Source organism: Natator depressus, chromosome 1, assembly GCF_965152275.1.
Source record: "Natator depressus isolate rNatDep1 chromosome 1, rNatDep2.hap1, whole genome shotgun sequence".
Classification (NCBI taxonomy): domain Eukaryota; kingdom Metazoa; phylum Chordata; order Testudines; family Cheloniidae; genus Natator; species Natator depressus.
In genome coordinates this window covers 4,240,774-4,260,295 of record NC_134234.1, presented here as the reverse complement: position 1 = coordinate 4,260,295, position 19,522 = coordinate 4,240,774, and the positions used below count along the sequence as shown (strand labels likewise).

At 44.9% G+C, this 19,522-nt stretch overlaps 1 protein-coding gene across 1 annotated transcript; it reads left to right on the top strand.

Annotated features, from left to right (window-relative positions):
- Positions 1-16,853: 16,853 nt before the first annotated feature.
- LOC141975136 (olfactory receptor 52D1-like) lies at positions 16,854-17,792 on the top strand. Its single transcript, XM_074935361.1, has one exon. The coding sequence runs from the start codon at positions 16,854-16,856 to the stop codon at positions 17,790-17,792; it is 939 nt and encodes a 312-aa protein (XP_074791462.1).
- Positions 17,793-19,522: the final 1,730 nt, after the last annotated feature.

The window sequence follows — 19,522 nt, the reverse complement described above, 5'->3', positions numbered from 1 at the left end:
GGACTGGAACACATGGCTTATGAGGAGAGGCTGAGGGAACTGGGATTGTTTAGTCTTCAGAAGAGAAGAATGAGGGGGGATTTGGTAGCTGCTTTCAACCACCTGAAAGGGGGTTCCAAAGAGGATGGATCTAGACTGTTCTCAGAGGTAGCAGATGACAGAACAAGGAGTAATGGCCTCAAGTTGCAGTGGGGAAGATTTAGGTTGGATATTAGGAAAAACTTTTTCCCTAGGAGGGTGGTGAAACACTGGAATGCGTTACCTAGGGAGGTGGTGGAATCTCCTTCCCTAGAAGTTTTTAAGGTCAGGCTTGACAAAGCCCTGTCTGGGATGATTTAGTCGGGGATCGGTCCTGCTTTGAGCAGGGGGTTGGACTAGATGACCTCCTGAGGTCCCTTCCAATCCTGATATTCTATGATTCTATGATTCTATGATGTTTCAGCCAGTCTATGGGTAATGGCTGCTATGACTCAGCAGGGCAGGCAAGGGCAGGGGACCAGACCACATGACACTGAACTTCATGTTGGTACCCGTATTTTTCCACAAACTGGGCTGGGAACTTCACTTGAAACAAAGGGTTCTCACCATACTGAAAAACCAAACAAGGTGGGGAGTGACATTGTCTCTTGCGCTCACTCTCCACACAAGAGAACTCCTGGAAACAACTGAAGAAATAAATCTGAACAGGGGGATCCCAAACTAAAGGGATTTGAAGCCTGTGTATGAAAGCTTGGTGGACTACTTGTATCACCAGCCAGGGTGAGAAATTGCTAATTCATAACCAGGCTATCTAGTATTTTAGGCTTATTTTGCATTTTTGTTTATTTTTTATGTAATCTGCTTGCATCTGACTGCTATCACTTATAATCACTTAACATCTATTTTTCTTTATTTAATAAATATGTTTTATGCTTTATCATAACCAGTTTGTTTTGAGTGAAGTGTCTTGGAAAATCTCAGCTCTGTAAATAAAGTTTCTTGCATATCTTTCCCACATGAGGGGATAGTGACGTATATTAATGAGTATGCACTGTGCAGATCCCTGTGCAGTAGAAGACGGCATAATTCTCCTTCAGCAAGGGTGCAAGACTAGGGAGATGGGAACTTGGCTGTTATCTCCTGTTTGTCCCTGAGTGCCTTAGGTAAAGCATTCAGGTAGCTCAGTTGGTTTTCGGCACCAACTGCTGTCATGCTGGATGATAACAGAGCCTGGAGCTGCTGCTTGTGTCACCAGAGAGCATTGTGGAGAGGCCAGCCAAGCTGAATGGACAGCGGGTTCAGTGATTCCATTTGATTCCAGACTGAATGCCAGGGTGGACAACCAATCACAGAGGTTTTAGAACAAACTGATAAACTAAACATTAACAGACACCAAGAACAGATGACATTCACCCAATAGCTCCAAAGAACTCTAATATCAAATTTCATAACTACTAACTGTGATATATAAGCAATCACTTTTATCAGGCTTTGTACCAGACGACTGGTAGCTAATATTATGCTGATTTTTTTTTTTAAAGTCTCCAGAGGTGATCTAAGCTATTTTAGGCCAGTAATCCTAACTTTAATACCAGCCAAATTGATTCAAACTATAGTAAAGAACAGAATTATCAGACACCCACATGAACATTATTTGCTGTGGAACAGTCAACATGTCTTTTGCAAAGGAAAATCATGCCTCAGCAATCTATTAGAAGTTTGTGAGCGGATTAACAAACATGTGGGCAAGGGTGATCCAGATGATATAGTGTATTTGGACTTTCAGAAAAACTTTGACAAGATCCCTCACCAAAGGTTCTTCAGAAAAGTAAGCAGTCATGGGAAAAGAAGGAAGGGTCTCTCCTGGATAAGTAACTAATTAAAAGATAGGAAACAAAGGGTAGGAGTAAATGGTCAGGTTTCAGAATGGAGAGAGGTAAATCATGGGGTCATCCTGGGTCTGGAGTGGGACCAGTGCTGTTCCACATATTCATAAATGAACTGGAAAATGGTGTAAGCAATGAGGTGGAAAAATTTGCAGATGAGATAAAATTATTCAATATACTTAAGTGCAAAGCAGACTGTGAAGCATTACAGAGGGATCTCACAAAACTTGGCGATTGGGCAACAAAATGGCAGATGAAATTCAATGTCGATAAATGCAAAGTAATGCACATTGGAAAAACATAATCCCAACTGTACAGACAAAATGATGGTACCGAATTATCAGTTACCACTCAAAAAAGAGATCTTGTTGTGGATAGCTCTCTGAAAACATCTGCTCAGTGTGCAGCGTTAGTCAAAAAAGTGAATGGAATGTTGGGAACCAGAGGTGGTGAACATAATAGACCTAGACACGCTAAGCTTCCCCTGGTGTTGCTGTGGCCACTGCCCAGCAGTTGCAGGGTTCACACAGGGAACTTTTTATTATTATGTGCCATGCAGGTTCCAGGTTCTGAGGAGGCAGTATGTGCTACTCAGCTTCTTCAGTAATCTCGCTGCATGCCATGGAGATTACTGATGAAACCAGGAAGCTGAGGAACACAGACCGCTGTGTCAGGTTGTCACCCCCAGGGTGCAGTCTGGGAGCTGTGGGAACCGCTGTGCCCCTTAGCCCCCCAGTTGGGCTGGCCAATCTTACACTGCGTTGTTGATGACACAGTCAGCCTCTTCAAGCCCTGTTATCACCCAATATGACAGCAGGTGGCACCACACTGAGCCTCCTGAGTGCTTTACCTAAGCCACTCAAAGACAGGCAGGAGACAACAGCCAATTTCCCAGCTCCCCAGCCTTGCACCCTTGCTGGAGTATAAACCCAAAATTATACCCTCTTGCACTGCACAGGAGTCTGTACACCATAAGCTCATTAATATAGGTCAGTTTCCCCTTGATGTGGGAAAGATAGGCAACAGCCTTTTTACACAGAGCTGAGATTTTCCCCAGAGACTTTTCTCGAAACACACTGGTAAAGATAAAGCATAAAACAGGTTTATTAATTACAGAAAGATGGATTTTAAGTGATTAAAAGTGATAGAAATCCGATCAAAGCAGACTACTTAGGAAATAAACAAAAACACAAACTAAGGTTAATGTGCTAGATAGACTGGATATGAATTAGTAATTTCTCACCCTGACTGATGATACAAGCAGTCCACCAAGTTTCCATATGCAAGGTAGAAATCCCTTTAGCCTGGGACAAGCACTTCCCTCAGTTCAGTCTTTATTCCTCAGGTGTTTCCAGGAGTTCTCTTGTGTGGGGAGTGAGGCCAAGAGATGATGTCACTCCCCACCTTATATAGCAGAAAAATACAGGTACCAAAATGGAGTTTAGTGTCATGTGGTCTGGTTCCATGCCCTTGAATGCTCTGCTGAGTCATAGCAGGCATTAGCCATAGACTGTCCTGAGCGTTCTCAGGAAGGCTCACCAGATGGGGTGTAACCTTCTCCTAGAGACAGTTGTTTTCCCTAATGTTCCATTACCCAGAATAGGCCCTTCTCAACAGGCTATCTGGACTGTAAGAATTTTGCCTAGTGGGTGTCACCCAGGTGTAACTAAATTTGAAATACAGATACATAGTGAATATTAATGACTTCAGATGCAAAAATGATACAGGCATTCAAATAGGATCACCATATTCTGCAGACTTTTTTTCTTTTCATAGAAACCTCACAAGACATTTTTCCATGTACAAGGTAACATATGTAGCCTATATGGCTAATCTGCTTGCTTGCCGATAGAGATATATTTTCTTATAGATTTCTTATTTCCTTATGGTTTTGACTATTTGTTTTATTATAATAGGTTATAATAGATTTATATTAAAGTAATTTGGCTGTAACTCAAGTGTCTTACACAATGTAAACATACACATGTTTGGGACCTTTCACCCAGATAGCAAAGTTGGCTCACATATGTTTGGGACCTTTCACCTACATAGATGGTGATGAGCTAAAGCATAAGGTCCACATATGATGTGTTAAAGCAAGGTAGCATAGGGACTTTCCTAAGTTTATACCCTTTTAAATTAACAGGTACACCACAACTTGGAAAAACCCAGAATAACCTGTTAAGACCAGATCAAAATAACCGGTTAGGACAGACATAAAAAATGTGATATCTAACCACCAAAGGGGCAGGGTAATGAATTGATGCATATGATATAAGTTGAGGTCAGTGATATACTGACCTATAGGGAAAAAAGACACTTCAACATTAGTAGGGTGAGGAAATACAAATAAGGAAAAAGGGATAAATCCCCTACTGAATTTGCATCAAACAGAAGCGTATCATATTATAAAAGTGGCATCCCAACCTATGGGCAGTAGAAGAAGGAAATGTAGTCCTTGGGAGGTGTCAGAATGATGGTGATGATGGCGAAGGTGATGGTGATGAGGAAGATGATGGATAACACTTCAGGATGTTCTACAAGGGATGGTGTGAGTATATGGAAGTGCAGATGTACGTTCTCTATCTATCTTGTTAAATTGGGGTGTCTGTGACTGCTAAACATATTAATAAACTATATTTGTAAATATACAAGAGTTCCTATAGCATGAGTGTTGGAATCATGCACATCGGCATTCCCAACTATAGAATAATAATAATGGGCCTGATCTTGGCACAAGAATCTGTCAGCCCTCAAGGTGATAACTGGGGATTCGTACGTAATCTATATAATTAATAGACAATCTAAAGATCAGGCAATATGTGTCACCCCTGGATTCCTCATTGAGTGGTACCCTAGTATGTCAGAGGGTGGCACACTGATAAGTTAGGATTAATATGTGAGTTGTTTCTATCTGTATAGAGATTTATCTCAGAGGCAATGTCTTGGTCTGCCAAAGGGGAGAATGGAAAGTCCTACTATTCACTGGGTTGGTCCATTGTCACAACCATGTATGTGTTACTGTACCTGTAACTTGTGAGCCGGGACATTAGCACCGTGCTTTGTCAGCAATAAAACTGACCAAGTTCCTTCACTGAAAACCAAGTGTGTGGATTTATTGGGCAGTTCAATGAATGTCTGCTGTCTCTGCTATCTGTGCAGGGCTGTGAAAGCACTCTGAAAGAACACACACATGCAGTCCAACATCTGTCAACAGTCCAATACATTCTTCAATTAAGAAATTGCCTAAAGACTTTTTGGGGATTTCCTAGAAAAGATTTTGCTAAATGCACAACAGGCACATAGAAGGGCTATGATAAAGGAGGAGGTCAACCCATGAGTGTTCACTCTGGGTAATTGAGTGTTACTACCACCATGTGCAATAACACTTTGTTCTTAGTAAGAATCTCATATTAGTAAAAATGTATATATATATATATTGTGACAGGGTCGGGCCAGATGGCTACAGGAGAGTAACAGAAGGCAGATATATTAGCCCCAGGTTAAGTAGGTCCCTTTTCTCTGGGTAAGGTAACAGAGAAGGTTCCAGAACTTTCAGGAACCTTCTGGAGACAATTAAGACAGACAGGCTGATTAGATACCTGCAGCCAATCAAGAAGCTGCTAGAATCAATTAAGGCAGGCTAATCAGGGCACCTGGGTTTAAAAAGGAGCTCACTTCAGTTTGTGGTGCGCATGTGGGGAGCTGGGAGCAAGAGGCGCCAGGTGCTGAGAGTGAGAACACGGACTGTTGGAGGACTGAGGAGTATAAGCATTTTCAGACACCAGGAGAAAGGTCCTATGGTGAGGATAAAGAAGGTGTAGGGAGGAGGCCATGGGGAAGTAGCCCAGGGAGTTGTAGCTGTCGCACAGCTGTTCCAGGAGGCACTCTAGACAGCTGCATTCCACAGGGCCCTGGGCTGGAACCCGGAGTAGAGGGCGGGCCCGGGTTCTCCCCAAATCCTCCCAAATCCATGTCAGACACAGGAGGAGTTGACCTGGACTGTGGGTTCACGAAAATGGCCAAACTAAGGGCTGCCGTGAAGCTCCAAGGTGAGCAAATCTGCCACTAAGCGCAAGCCCCACCAAGGTAGAGGAGGAACTTTGTCACAGTATCCAAAACCAAGCAGGCAAGCAGAACTCTAAGAACAACCTCAGGCAAAACCAGAGGCCTGGAACCTACAATGTCACTAATACTCCTAACATTGGCCAGATAGGGTTAAACAGTTTGCAGGATAACTAACCCAAAGCCAACCTTTAAAGTCATGTTAGAAAGCTATGTGAATGGTAATTAGGGCCATTCATGGTAGATAGGCTATGACTTAGAAATGCAAACCTGTCTTGTTAGAAGTTAGAAGCAATACTAATTGTGACAGGTTTCAGAGTGGTAGCCGTGTTAGTCTGTATCAGCAAAAAGAACGAGGAGTACTTGTGGCACCTGTGACAGGGCAAGGCCAGATGGCTATAGAAGGAGAAGTGGGAGATAGATATATTAGCTCCAGGCTAAACAAATCCCTGATACCAGGTTAAGTGAAATGGAAGCTGCTCCAGGTCAATTAAGACACCTGGGGCCAATTAAGAACTTTCCCGAAGGCAGGGAGAAGGCTAGGTTGATTGGGACACCTGAAGCTAATCAGGGGCTGGCTGAAACTAGTTAAAAGCCTCCCAGTCAGTCAGGTGAGGGTGCATGTCAGGAGCTGTGGGAGGAAATTGCGCTGTTGGAGAGGCTGAGTAGTATCACCATATCAGGCACAAGGAAGGAGGCCCTGAGGTAAGGGTGAAGTGGAGTTTTAGGAAGTGAGGGCTGCTGTGGGGGAAGTAGCCCAGGGAATTGTACATGTCATGTTTCTAAAAGGTCAGCTACCATAGTTGATACTATTAGGGTCCCTGGGCTGGAGCCCGGACTAGAGGGTGGGCCCGGGCTCCGCCCCCTCACCTTTGCCCCCTAATTAATCATTGAGACTGGGAGACAACAGAGACTGTGCAAGGAAGGATAACTTCTCCTCACCTCCCTCGCTGGTTTATGATGAAAATGGCTCAGTAGACTGTGACCCTTGTCTCTAGAGAGAGAAGGGTTACGTGCAGGATCACGGTGAGCCTCTGAGGCTAGCGAAATCCGCCAGGAAACATGGGACCCACAGAGGCAAGGACAGAGCTTTGTCACACACCATAGAGACTAGCAAATGTATTTGGGCATAAACTTTTGTGGGCTAAAACCCACTTCACCAGATGCATGCAGTGGAAAATACAGTAGGAAGATAGATATATATATATATATATATATATATATATATATATATATATATATATATACAGAGAAGATGAAAAAATGGGGGTTGCCATACCAACTCTAATGGGACTAATCAATTAAGGTGGGCTATTATAGCAGGAGAAAAAAAAATCTTGGTGTGGCAAGCAGGCCAGCTGGTGGAGGGGTGCAACCTGAGGGGTGTCTGGTGGAGGGGCATGGCCTGTGGGCATTGGGGCAGTGAGTAAGTGCCCGGGCAATGGAGGTTGCACGGTGTCTCCTTATCCCCCGCACTTTCGCCCAGGTTGGGAGGTGAACTCTGTGGATGCACCTCTGAACTCTGAGTCTGCATCATCGAAGGACAGCAACCGTGAGTGAGGTGCAGGGAAAGGACAAGCAATGGGACTTTTGGGCTGATGGACTTCTTCGCTCATGATTTATGATTATGAATCCTGTTTGTGGTGTTTCTCCAAAATAATGCTGCATTGTTTCCCTCCTTTTATTGAAAGGGGTTTTTTTCCTACACTCAGACTCTGTGCTTCCGAGGGGGGAAGTATTGCCTCTTAGAGGTGCCTAGGAGGGTGGTGTGTAATTGTCCCAGGTTACTGGGTGGGGGCTCGAGCTTGTTTTGCATTGTGTTATTGAAAAGGAATCCCTGCATGCTGAACCCAGCCTTTGATGCTTCCAACCCTGACGTTCAGAAGGGTTACATACTTTTGGCCTTCACAACATCTACTGTTTGTATTACTTCCATTTCTTTCTTTTAAACCTGAAGCCTATTAACTTCCTGAGTGACCCCTGCTTCTTGTGTTATTTGAAGGAGTAAACTAGACTTCCATATTCAGAATTTTGTAGATCTCTATTTTATCCCCCTCTTAGTTGTCTCATTTCTGAGAAGAAAATTACTATTCTTTTTAATCTCTCCGCAGATGGAAGCTGTTTCATATCCCTAATAATTTTTACTGCTCTTCTTTTCCATTTCTAATATGTCTGTTTTGAGATGACGTGACCAGAATTGCACACAGTATCCATGGTTTTGGATTTATATAGTGGCATTTGTTATTTTCTGACTTCTTGACTCTCAAGTTCCTAATAGTTCCTGCTATTCTCTTCGTTTTTTTTTTCTTTTACTGCTGCTGCACATTGAGCAGATGTCTTCTATGATGACTGTAAGTTCTCTTTCTTGAATGGTAACAACTAATATAGACCCCCATCATTTGGTATTTATAGTTGGAATTATGTTTTCTAATGCGCTTTATTTCTTTCATTTGAATCTTTTAAAAGCCTAGGAGGAGATCCTCCCTGTAACCTCATTGTGACACTGATCCCTATATTCTTCAGAGTTGTATGATAATAATAGTATTATGAAATATATGATACATTTTGCACAAGATATCTCTTTTCATGTGTCACTGGAAAAATATGAGTTGTTGGCTTGTATCACGAGCCAGGGTGAGAAATTGCTAATTCATATCCAATCTACTTAGTATGTTTGATTTAGTTTGTGGTTTTATTTGCTATTTGTTTATTTGGTAGCTACCCTTCTTCAATCTAATTGGTATCATAATCACTTTGTTTCTGTAGTGAAACTTGATTTTGATTACTAAACCAGTGTGCCCTTGAGTGAAGTGTCTGTGGAAAATCTCAGTTTGGTTAACACACCTATCCTTCCTACATCGAGAAGAGGGCAAACGCTAATGAACTTACATTGTACAGATCCCTGTGCAGTGCAAGGCTGTATAATTTTGGATTTATACTCCAGTGGGAGATGTGAGCCTGTGGATATGAGAACTTGGCTTCTGTCTGTTGTTTCTACTTGAGCGGCTTCATCTCTGTTTGGCTGTGTGGCGCCATCTGCTGTCGTGTTGGGTGATAATAGGGCCTGGAGAGGCTGAATCACCAGCAAAGCAATGTGAAAAAGGGCCAGCCCAGCTGGATGGGTAGAGGGGTGGTGCAGTTCCCACAGCTTCCAGACTGCACCCCGGGGGGGTAAAACACATCAGACTCATACCCTCCAGACACCAAACTAGTCCCCCAGGCACTTGTGACACAAGTATGGGGGAGGTCTGTATCCCAGACAAAAGATCCAGATGTAGCAGTTCTTTGATTACTTTAAGACTGGGTTCTCGCCCCAGCAGGGCACAAACCTACCTAAAATACCACCATACAGAAATGGCCCCAAGGCAACTTCTCAGGCAAACTTTATGGCTGTTCCCTTGTAAAATGTGGGTGTGATGAAGTGGGGATTTTCTCGTTATGTTGTATGTGAGCCTATGTGAGTCTTGCTGTTCAGCCTAGGTGAGTCTTACTGTTTTCCATGAAGACCGTTTGTGCCTCAGTTTCCCTATGTGCTGCACCAATACCTAGGTGGTGGGAATAAGCATGTGTGAGGTTGGCTGAGACCGTCTGGGGCAGGTGAGGCTGCCTGAACATGTACTATGGCCAGTGCCCTACTTAACCTGAGACCCAGCAGGGGAATTCAACCAGGTGACAACCAGATGACTCTTTGCTCAGGAAGGGACACAAAGGCCAGAGGAGGAGCAACGGGTAGGGCAGGGTCCAGGCAGCTGAAAGTGGGTCACTCTAGGCTGGCTTGAGGCACAGCGGATGGACCAGAGTCCTGGCTCTGGGAACCCCTCCCCACAAGGTGGACGTTATTGAATGTTCCTGTTTTCTGTACTAACAAGATCTTTTCTATGCTATGTCCCTGTCGACTAATAAACCCTTCTCTTTTACTGTCAGGCTGAGAGTCACAGCGGATTGCAGAGTTGGGGTGCAGAGCCCTCTGGCTTCCCCAGGAGTACCGTCCAGACAGACTTGCTGTGGGAAGCACACAGTGTGGGATGGGGATGCTGCCTGCTCTGAGGACAGACCCTTGAAGGTAGAAGCTGTGTAAGCATCTTGCCCTGGTGGCAGTATGCTCAGAGACAGGAGGCATGCCAAACCAGAGTCCTGGCTGGCTTCATATGGAGTAGTCCCAGAGCATCACCCCCATGACTCCGTGACAAAGGGATATCATGTGAAAGGAACTCCAGATCATTTTGGCCCTGGGAGTGTTGAAGAAATCACAGAGTAAGTCGAGAAGCCCCATGGTACTAGTTCTGACACAAGATATATATACACTTTCGACCTCACAAATAGATACTGGCAAATACCTTTCATGCCAGAATTCTGTGAGAACAAAGCCTTTGTCACACCCCTTGGCTTGCACCAATTCAGGATCAAGTCATTTGACCTTCACAGGGTGCAGTGAATTTTCAGAGGCTAATAAAATGGATGTTACAACTGCATAGTGCAGATAGCACTATGTTACACACAGGGAAAAAAAAAGCCATCACCAATTTCTTGGCTGAACAGTCTGCAAGACTCAGATAGCCCTGACAATCTGAGCCCCAGGTACCGGCAAATCATTTGTTCACTCCAGGGAGAGGTTCTCAAGCTGCAGATCTCCAGAGTCTATTTTCTGCCTTTCCTGCTGCTCAAGGATCGGAGGGAATTGTTAGCAAATGCTTCCCAAACTGAGAGTCCACAGGGACTGGACAGGGTGATCATAAAGGTTGCTGTCTAGCACATTGAGTGTCGGAGGTGAGATTCATACACTGATTCTCAGGGCTCTGCCTTAATGTTGCAGTAAGGAGCTTTCCTCTCTTGGCTGAGCAGGATTTTGGTGAGTTGCCTGTTTCTGCATTAAAGTTAATGCTAAGGGCTCAGGAAGGCTTCCAGGGTTCAAATCAAGAACTGTTTGGGCAGGAATTCACCAGCACAGAGACTTGAACTATTCAATATTGTCAGAAACACCAAGAAATTTACCTGGTAAAATTGCAACTACAAATCTATTGGAAATAGTTTAGCCAAATATTTGCTTTTCAGATCAGTTCCTTGTCTCTTACTGTGTCTTTCTGTCTGTCTCAGTAGTTTCCTTTTTGGGGCTGTGTGGTTTTCCCTCTGGTTCACTCAACTTTTCCAATTCAGTAACTTCACTGCACTGTTAGGTAGTGCAGCCAAAGCCTCTGCAGCGGGTATCTGTGTTACCAGAGGGTTCACAACAAGAATGGGTTGCAAAGTGGTCAGATTCTGCTCTCCCATTCTGCCTTGAGTGGCCACTCCAGAGAGCAAAATCAGGGCTCACGTGCTTTGGAATCCCCATCTTTCATACCCGGTCTCAGAACGGGACATAAACTGGGTCTTTACCTCAGACTCAGCATTATCTGTAGCAGGACCCGGAACCGTGATTTTTACAGGTGAGAGCTGAAAGTTAAACACTAAGGGTGAATCTGGTCCCAATGGCAAAACTCAAAACATGCCCAGGAGTTCACCCTAAATCAACATGTAGGGACAAAATTAAATGGCCTGATTTACTCCAACCATGAGACTCCAGTGACTTCAGCTGGAGTGGTCTCATGGCTACTAAGGATGGGTGAGCTCATCTGGAGCAAAAAAGAACTGACAGGAGAGAAGAGTTGTTGAAATCTCAAACTCACAGGCTTAGAGGTTCAAAGCAATTAGGATAACAGTTTTTTCTATGGAGAGACAGATTTGCTCTCTCTCTGCCATCGCGTCTCCGATTCAGCAGAGAATGAGATGCCCAAAAATACAGTAATAATTTAAGCATGTCTCTGGCTGTGAGGCAGTCATGGAAATATCACCTGGGGAGGTCCAGGAACGCACATTGTGTGGGGGGGTGGGCCAGCAGGAAATGCAATATCCAGATCACAGTGACGCGGAGTCCTGAAATCCAATGCAAATCCTGCCTAATGCACAGACCAAAGAGGGGTAAGGAGGACTCCTGGGGCAGGAGGGTATCTCAGACTGTAACATATTGTTGGCAACACTGTAGCAGATTGTCATGACACCATCCCGCATCCGGACCATCCCGCCTCTCGTGAGCAATCCCTTTACAGCCTCCTCACACTGTGCACAATTGCCAACACAGAGAAGCCGCCTCAGGAAGGGGTGTCTGGTTTTCTAGCAGGCTGCAATACGTTAAAGCTTTGTGTTCTTTGAGGCAGAGTCACTCATGCTGGCTCCTTTTAGTCTCCACGTCCTCTCTCCCTCCCACCAGGTCCGTCCCTCTCTCCTTCCCTGCACAGGCTGAGCTGCTGCTGGGGTGCCCTTGGCCCCCAGAAAGGCAGTTCAGGCTGATCTCCCCCTTTTCCCTGGGCAGGCAGCCACTGAATTTAACCTAGTTGGAGGAGATATTTCTGTGAGCTGTTGCTGTGGGGTCTGGCACCTTCTTTTGGTCCTGGGTGAGGGGTCTCACAGTGTGGCAGGTCTGGAAGTTGTGGGGGTGGGGAACCTACATCGACAAGTGGCCAGCACTGGGAGATGTGGGGCAGAGAACAGGATGTACATGGTCAAGCAGGGAGTGCTTCGTGTTGAGAGTGTAGAGTCGCCTGTACTATTGCGATTTTGAGTACACAGCCAGTGCTGGGACCTTTCCTGGCCCTGAGTTTGTTTAGGAGGTCTCAGGGTCTCTTTGCCCTAGCACGCCACAGAATTGCAGTGTGGGTGTCACAACCTTTAATCAGTTTGTTTCCAATTGTTGTAATTTTTGTTATGTAACTTCAGGTATTTCACCTGTGGAAAGAGCCATTGATCTCTGTATAACACTGCACCCCCGACTTTTAGAAGTGATATTATTATGGTATGATTATAGCATAATTATGATATATTTTACGCAAGATGGGTCATGTAAGATGTGATTGGAAAAGTTATGATTTTTATGAATATGATTATCATATTTCTATGCAGGTATCATTTTTGTATCTGAAGTTGTCAGGGTTCCTTCCCCACTCTGAACTCGAGGATACAGATGTGGGGACCAGCATGAAAGACCCCCTAAGCTTATTTCTACCAGCTTAGGTTAAAACCTGGTACGCTGCCAATACCAAGCGATTAAACAAAGAATCAGGGAAGAGACCACTTGGAGACGTCTTCCCACAAAATATCCCCCCAAGCCCTTACACCCCCTTTCCTGGGGAGGCTTGAGAATAAACAAGATGAGCACAAACCAGCCTTAGATTTTTAAAAACAGAACTTTATTAGAAGAAAAAAAGAGATACGAGAACAACTCTGTAAGATCAGAAGGGAAGATAATCTCACAGGCAGTCAGATTCAAACCATAGAGAATCCCTCTAGGCAAAACCCTAAGTTACAAAAAGAAACAAAAACAGGAATCCACATTTCCTTCAGCACAGTGAATTTACAAGCCAAAACAAAGAAAACCTAATGCACTTTCTAGCTAGATTACTTACTAACTTTACAGGTGTTGGAGGGCTTGCATCCTTGATCTGTTCTCGGCAAAGGTTTCACACAGACAGACAAAAGCCTTTCCCCCCCTCCAGATTTGAAAGTTAACTTGTCCCCTCATTGGTCATTTTGGGTCAGGTGCCAGCCAGGTTACCTGAGCTTCTTAACCCTTTACTGGTAAAAGGACTTTGCCTCTGGCCAGGTGGGATTTTATAGCACTGTACACAGAAAGGTGGTCACCCTTACCTTTATATTGATGACAGAAGTTATGAACACTGACTACCTATCCGTATTTAAAATGTAGTTTGACCTGAGGACAGCCTACTAGGCAATATTATTTCATTCTAGTTAGCTGGTTGGGAAGGGCCTATTCAGGACAACAAGGCATTCGGGAAAACAGTAGGCCTCAGGAAAACGTATCTCCAACCCTGTGAGCCTTTCTGGGAATGTTCCAGACAGTCATTAAGTAATGGAGGTTTTGTATCTACAAGAGCATGTGATCAGGCCACATAACTCTGGACTCCATCTTGGGATGTCTCTACTTTTTACCACAAACTGGTGTGAGAACCAAATTTATGCCATTAAGTGAAGTGTCTGGGGGAAACATCTCAGCTTGGTTACCAGAAGTATGCACTCTCCTCTCCATATTGAGGGAGGGGTGAACCAGGTAACAAATTCATACTGGATGGAGTTTGGACCAGGGCAGGAAAGTACAAGTTTGGGGTTGTAGGCTAGGGAGCTGATGGTTGTTTTGGCCGTATCCTCTTTATTATTGGTTCATGCAGTGGCTGGTCAGAGAGCCTGCATGTAATTGCAGCTGGGTGTGTCCCTGCCGGTGTGAATGCTGGTGGAGGTGCAGGACCAGGAGTTGGTCTGCACCTTGTCCCAGAAGCACAATGAGAGAGGGAGTCCAGGCTGGTGAGTCATTGGGCTCGGTGGTTCTCCAGTTCTAGGTGTCACCCCAGAAAGAACCTGTCATACTTGGCTTCTCAGCTGCTTAAATATCTCAACACACTCTGACTCCTTTGTCTGAACTTTCTTTCCCCATCCCAGGCTGCCCCGATTCCAAAAGCACGCTGGTCACCAGTATCTCCTCCATGCTGCTCAGTCATGCTTGGCTCCCACAACCTCCGAGCCATCCCACTCTCCCCACAGCTCTTCCTATGCAGGGTGTGAGGTGCCTCCCATCACACCTGCTCCCTTGGTTGGGGAGTAATTAGTGACTGTGTCTCACCGGTGAGAAATCTCACACATGAGCGGCAAATGTAAAGACACCTGTGCAAGCTTCTCTTGTTAAAACCATACACACTGCGTGGCGCTTCCAGGGTTGCTACACAGGAAGAACTCAGAAACTGAGGACTATGAACATTATATAACGAGAGCAGGAACTCTGGGACATGTGACGGCCTAGATAAATACAGCTGCTACATGCAGTAGCCAATGGTGGCAGCCTGAAACAGTGGGCCACTGGGAGATGAACATTAAACCCCAGATGCTCTGGGACCATTTCTAGCCAACTCTGTAAGTCATTAATGTTAAGAGTTGTTAATTCATTCCTCAGTGTGGAGATTTTATGGGGTCAAATCATTATTTTTATTTTTATATCATCTCCAAATTTCATCGATATTCAGGCATGAGCATGGTGAGCAGCTGAGTTGCTGGCATGTGTCTGTGTTCACACTTGTCAGACAAAGCCGGGTTCCTGCAAGAAAGTGTCTCTCAAGAAAGAACAAAGGAAGTAACAGAGGTGCAGCCCTGTATTCTTAAATACCAAGAACCTTTTGCTCTTCATGCCCAGTCTGCTGAGCACAAAGTCATAGCCCAGCATGATAATGTCTGCTTCCATTGGAGAAACTTGGTTTCTTTCCAACATAGGAAATGCATTGTATATCAGACCTGTCCAGGTGCTGCAGAAGAAGGTGTAAAAAACCCACCAATAGATGTGTGACTTGACCCTCATGAGGGTGTCACCCAAATGAATAAGAGTTAGAGATTAGCTTGAGTCCTGAAATACGTGGACATATTGACTTTTCAAAATATTTATTTAGCTGTAACTGTTGTGAGCAGATAATCTCACTTTTTATGTAGATGTCCAAAACCTTCCTGTCTCTAGCTGACCTCATGGACTGAACTATCTTTCCACCAGTGTTACGAATTACACCTTGTAGGACACGCACACAACTGCTGCGAATTACACCTTGTAGGACACGCACACAACTGCTGCGAATTATACCTGGTAGGACACGCACGCAAGTGCTACGAATTACACCTGGTAGGACACGCACGCAAGTGCTACGAATTATACCTGATAGGACACGCACACCAATGCTGCGAATTATACCTGATAGGTCACGCACAGTTCGAATCTAGGCTGAGGCACAGAAATAAAGTCCACAACTGCAGAGTTCCCAAAAGACACTAAGTTTATTACGCTCGAGCGTGGTGCCCCCCTGCTAGCCAGGAGGGGACCCTGAATGCAAATTATACAAAGGTTATATACCTTTTAGCAAAGCATGTTGCCCTCGTGCATCGGAAACCTTAGCCAATAAACAAACCCTTTTCTTATCTACCACCTATCCCTGCTTGGTGCATTCCTCATGCTATACCAGTATGTTAATTACACAGCATGGTCCTAAAGCCATGCATCAGTAACTTTTATTATCAGGATGGGAGGCCTCACATCAAGGCCAAGAGACAGGGAGTTAGAGACTGACAAAAACCAGATACTGGGAATCAAGGCAGGCTGGAGACAAGGAGGAGGATTTTCACAGGGATTCAGTATCTAAGGATCACTCCTCCTGGTGTATGATGTGCTGGCATTTAAACAAATGGTGGGCCCCAAACCAAAATGGAGTCACATGTGCTAACTTTTCCTTAACACCAGTCAGTATTTTAAAGATTTTTTCATGTCCTCTGCTATTCATCTCCTTTCTAAGGTAACAATCCCACTCTTTTCAGTCACTCTTTGCATGACATTTTCACCAGATCATAGATCACTGACCTTGCATGAACCTCTCTAGATCTGCAATATCCTGTGTGAGAAGGGTGCCCAGTACTACACAGAGGAGTCCATAGGAGGGTGAGACATTGCTGACTTTTTCCAAGGCATTGTATTTCCTTTAGGATTTCCCATCCTCCTCCTCCTGGATCCCAATGTTTTGCTCAGTTTTTGTCCATGCTTTCACAGAGCTGTGTACCATGACACCCAGATCCCTGTCCTGAGTTCATACAGTTAAATTAGAACATTTTTACATGTTTGAGAAGTTCAACTTTTTCCCTCCAGTGGAAACACACATTGCAGTTATTGACATCAAAGTTCATGTGCCATCATGCTGCCCATTCACCTGGCTCAATTAGCTTTCTAGATGTGTAATAACTATAAAATATTTACTGTTCTATTTCCTATAAAGCATGTAACCCACCTCTCTATGCTTCTCTCCCTTCACAGATGCCTTGAGTATTTCTGAGCCCGTTAGACCCATCGAACAACTCATGGCAGGTGTCAACCTCACCCCCTCTGACCCTCGAACTTTCATCCTAACAGGCATCTCTGGCCTGGAGTCTGCCCATGAATGGATTTCCATCCCTTTCTCTATATCCTACATAATCGGCCTTCTGGGAAATTTCATGCTTCTGTTTGTTGTAGGCAAAGAGCAGACCTTGCACAAGCCAATGTACCTGCTGATCTGCATGCTGGCGCTCACAGACATTGCCATGTCTACCTTTGTCGTGCCTAAGGCACTGTGCTTATTTTGGTTCAGTTTGAATGGCATTACTGTGGGTGGCTGCCTCACCCAGATGTTCTTCCTTCACACAGTTTCTATTATGCAGTCAGCCATCCTCGTAATAATGGCCTTTGATCGCTATGTTGCCATATGTAGCCCTCTGAGATACTCCACAATACTCACCAACGCACAAATAGCAAAGCTAGGGTTAGTGGGTTTGATAAAAGCTGTTCTCTTCACTCTGCCCATGCCCCTGCTCCTGAGCAGACTGCCATTCTGTGCAAAGCGCATTATCCCCAACACGTACTGTGAGCACATGGCTGTGGCAAAGATGTCATGTGGGGACATCACAGTCAACAAGATGTATGGCTTGGTGATAACGTTTCTAGTCATCGGGTTAGACCTGACACTCATTGCCCTGTCCTATGGTCTAATCATCAGGGCCGTCCTCGGAATCTCCTCCAAGAAAGCCCACCAAAAAGCCTTCAACACTTGCATAGCCCACATCTTTGTGATGCTGATGTATTATCTTCCTGGTCTCTTCTCCAACCTGACACACCGGTTTGGTAAGGGCATTGCTCCCCACATTCACATCATCTTAAACAACCTCTATCTTCTTGTTCCTCCCATGCTCAACCCTATCATTTATGGGGTCAAAACCAAAGAGCTTCGTGACAAAGTTGGCAAATACACCTGCAGAAGTTAATTGCTGCGGGGCCACTGCTTTGAAACCTGTGTGACAAGGGGGGAAAGGAGATCTCCTCATTAATCAAGGGTACCCTGTCCCAGTTTGGCTAAGCTCAACACTGTGCAAGTTCACAGTCTGACAAGTTCCTCACACCTATTGTCTTCTCACTCCATCACCAACCACTGCTCTCTCCGTTGCTGAGTTCCCTCTCTCTGACCATCACCTGACCATTTTCTTTGTCACCCATCAGACCCCAACCCCACACGCCATCATTCGGCCTTTCCATAACTCCCAGAATACCAGAAGATACTTCAACTTTCTGATGCAAGGTGGCTCTTCCATGAATGTGGACGAACTCCTGCCTGGATTGTAGCTTTCTTTTAAAATCTGTACTAGGTATCGAACGGAAGCTTTCATTTGTTATTTGATGTATATACAAATGTGTTAATAAAAAAAAACAACCACCATCTTTGTTTGAAGAAATAAATGGGGCTAGGTTTGGGTTAGTTTTTATGTCCTTTGGGATTATTAATACAGTAGAAATCTGGTAAATCTCAGCAGTACCTCAATGTGAGCTGGAGGCAGAGCTGCAGCAACAAGAAACACAAGGGCCAGAGAAGCAGCCCAGGAGGCAGATCTGGGCTGAAGCCAGGGAAGCAGCACTAAGACAGACGAGTCAGAGCTGGGGTGGAGGCAGGACAGCAGTGATGAGGCAGAGTGGGGACCTGCAGCTGGAGCCGACCAGAACCGGGAGCTGGATCGGCACAGACCAGCGGCGCCAAAGGGGAGCCAGGGCAGAACAGTGGATGCTGGCTGTGCCCCAAGTAACAGCAGAACTAAATGAGTTGTTGGGGGACGTCACCAGACAAGAGGACCTTGAAGGCTGGACTCGGAAAATGGAATGTGAATTTGATGAGAAGGAAGATGCTGGAGAGAAGGGTCCTGCCACCAAAACCGTACGGGCATGTGGCCACTGCCAGAGCAAGTGTCTGTCCCTCGGTATCACTGCAGTGCAGCCACGAACTGGGCAGGAGGCCTTGGACATGTGAGGAGCTGACAGTGAACTTTCCTTACGTCCCAAGGACAGCTGTCTGTGTTGTCCCTAAAAGAAAAGGAGTACTTGTGGCACCTTAGAGACTAACCAATTTATTTGAGCATAAACTTTCGTGAGCTACAGATGAAGTGATCGGATGAAGTGAGCTGTAGCTCACGAAAGCTTATGCTCAAATAAATTGGTTAGTCTCTAAGGTGCCACAAGTACTCCTTTTCTTTTTGAGAATACAGACTAACACGGCTGTTACTCTGAAACCTGTGTTGTCCCTGTGCCCACGGAATAAGGTTTCTTGTTTCCTTGAAACGTTCCCGTTTTTTTCCTTATTTTACTTATAGTTGCTGTTTAATAAACTGTATTTGGTTAGAATTTAATGTTGTGATCTGTGGGTCAGGGAAGCATCCAGTGTGAATACAGTACCCTGGAGAGGGTATACTGTTGGCCCTGTCCTAAGTGACCATGATGAGACTCAGGGTTCAGCCTCTCAGGAATCCTGGTGTGACGTTATATGGGTATAATATAATATCTCATTGAAAGGTGACACAGGGCCACAAAGAGTTAATTGACTCATAGACTGACATGACTCATGGCCGAACATTAAAGACTTGTTAGAAAGATATGTAAATGATAGTTGGGTGATTGCATTAGATTAGAATAGAACTTTGAAATGCAGCCTGCATTGTTACAGATAGAAGTG

Bases quoted from the DNA above. Each gene is read 5' to 3' on its own strand.
- LOC141975136 (XM_074935361.1), top strand. From the start codon at position 16,854: ATGGCAGGTGTCAACCTCACCCCCTCTGACCCTCGAACTTTCATCCTA.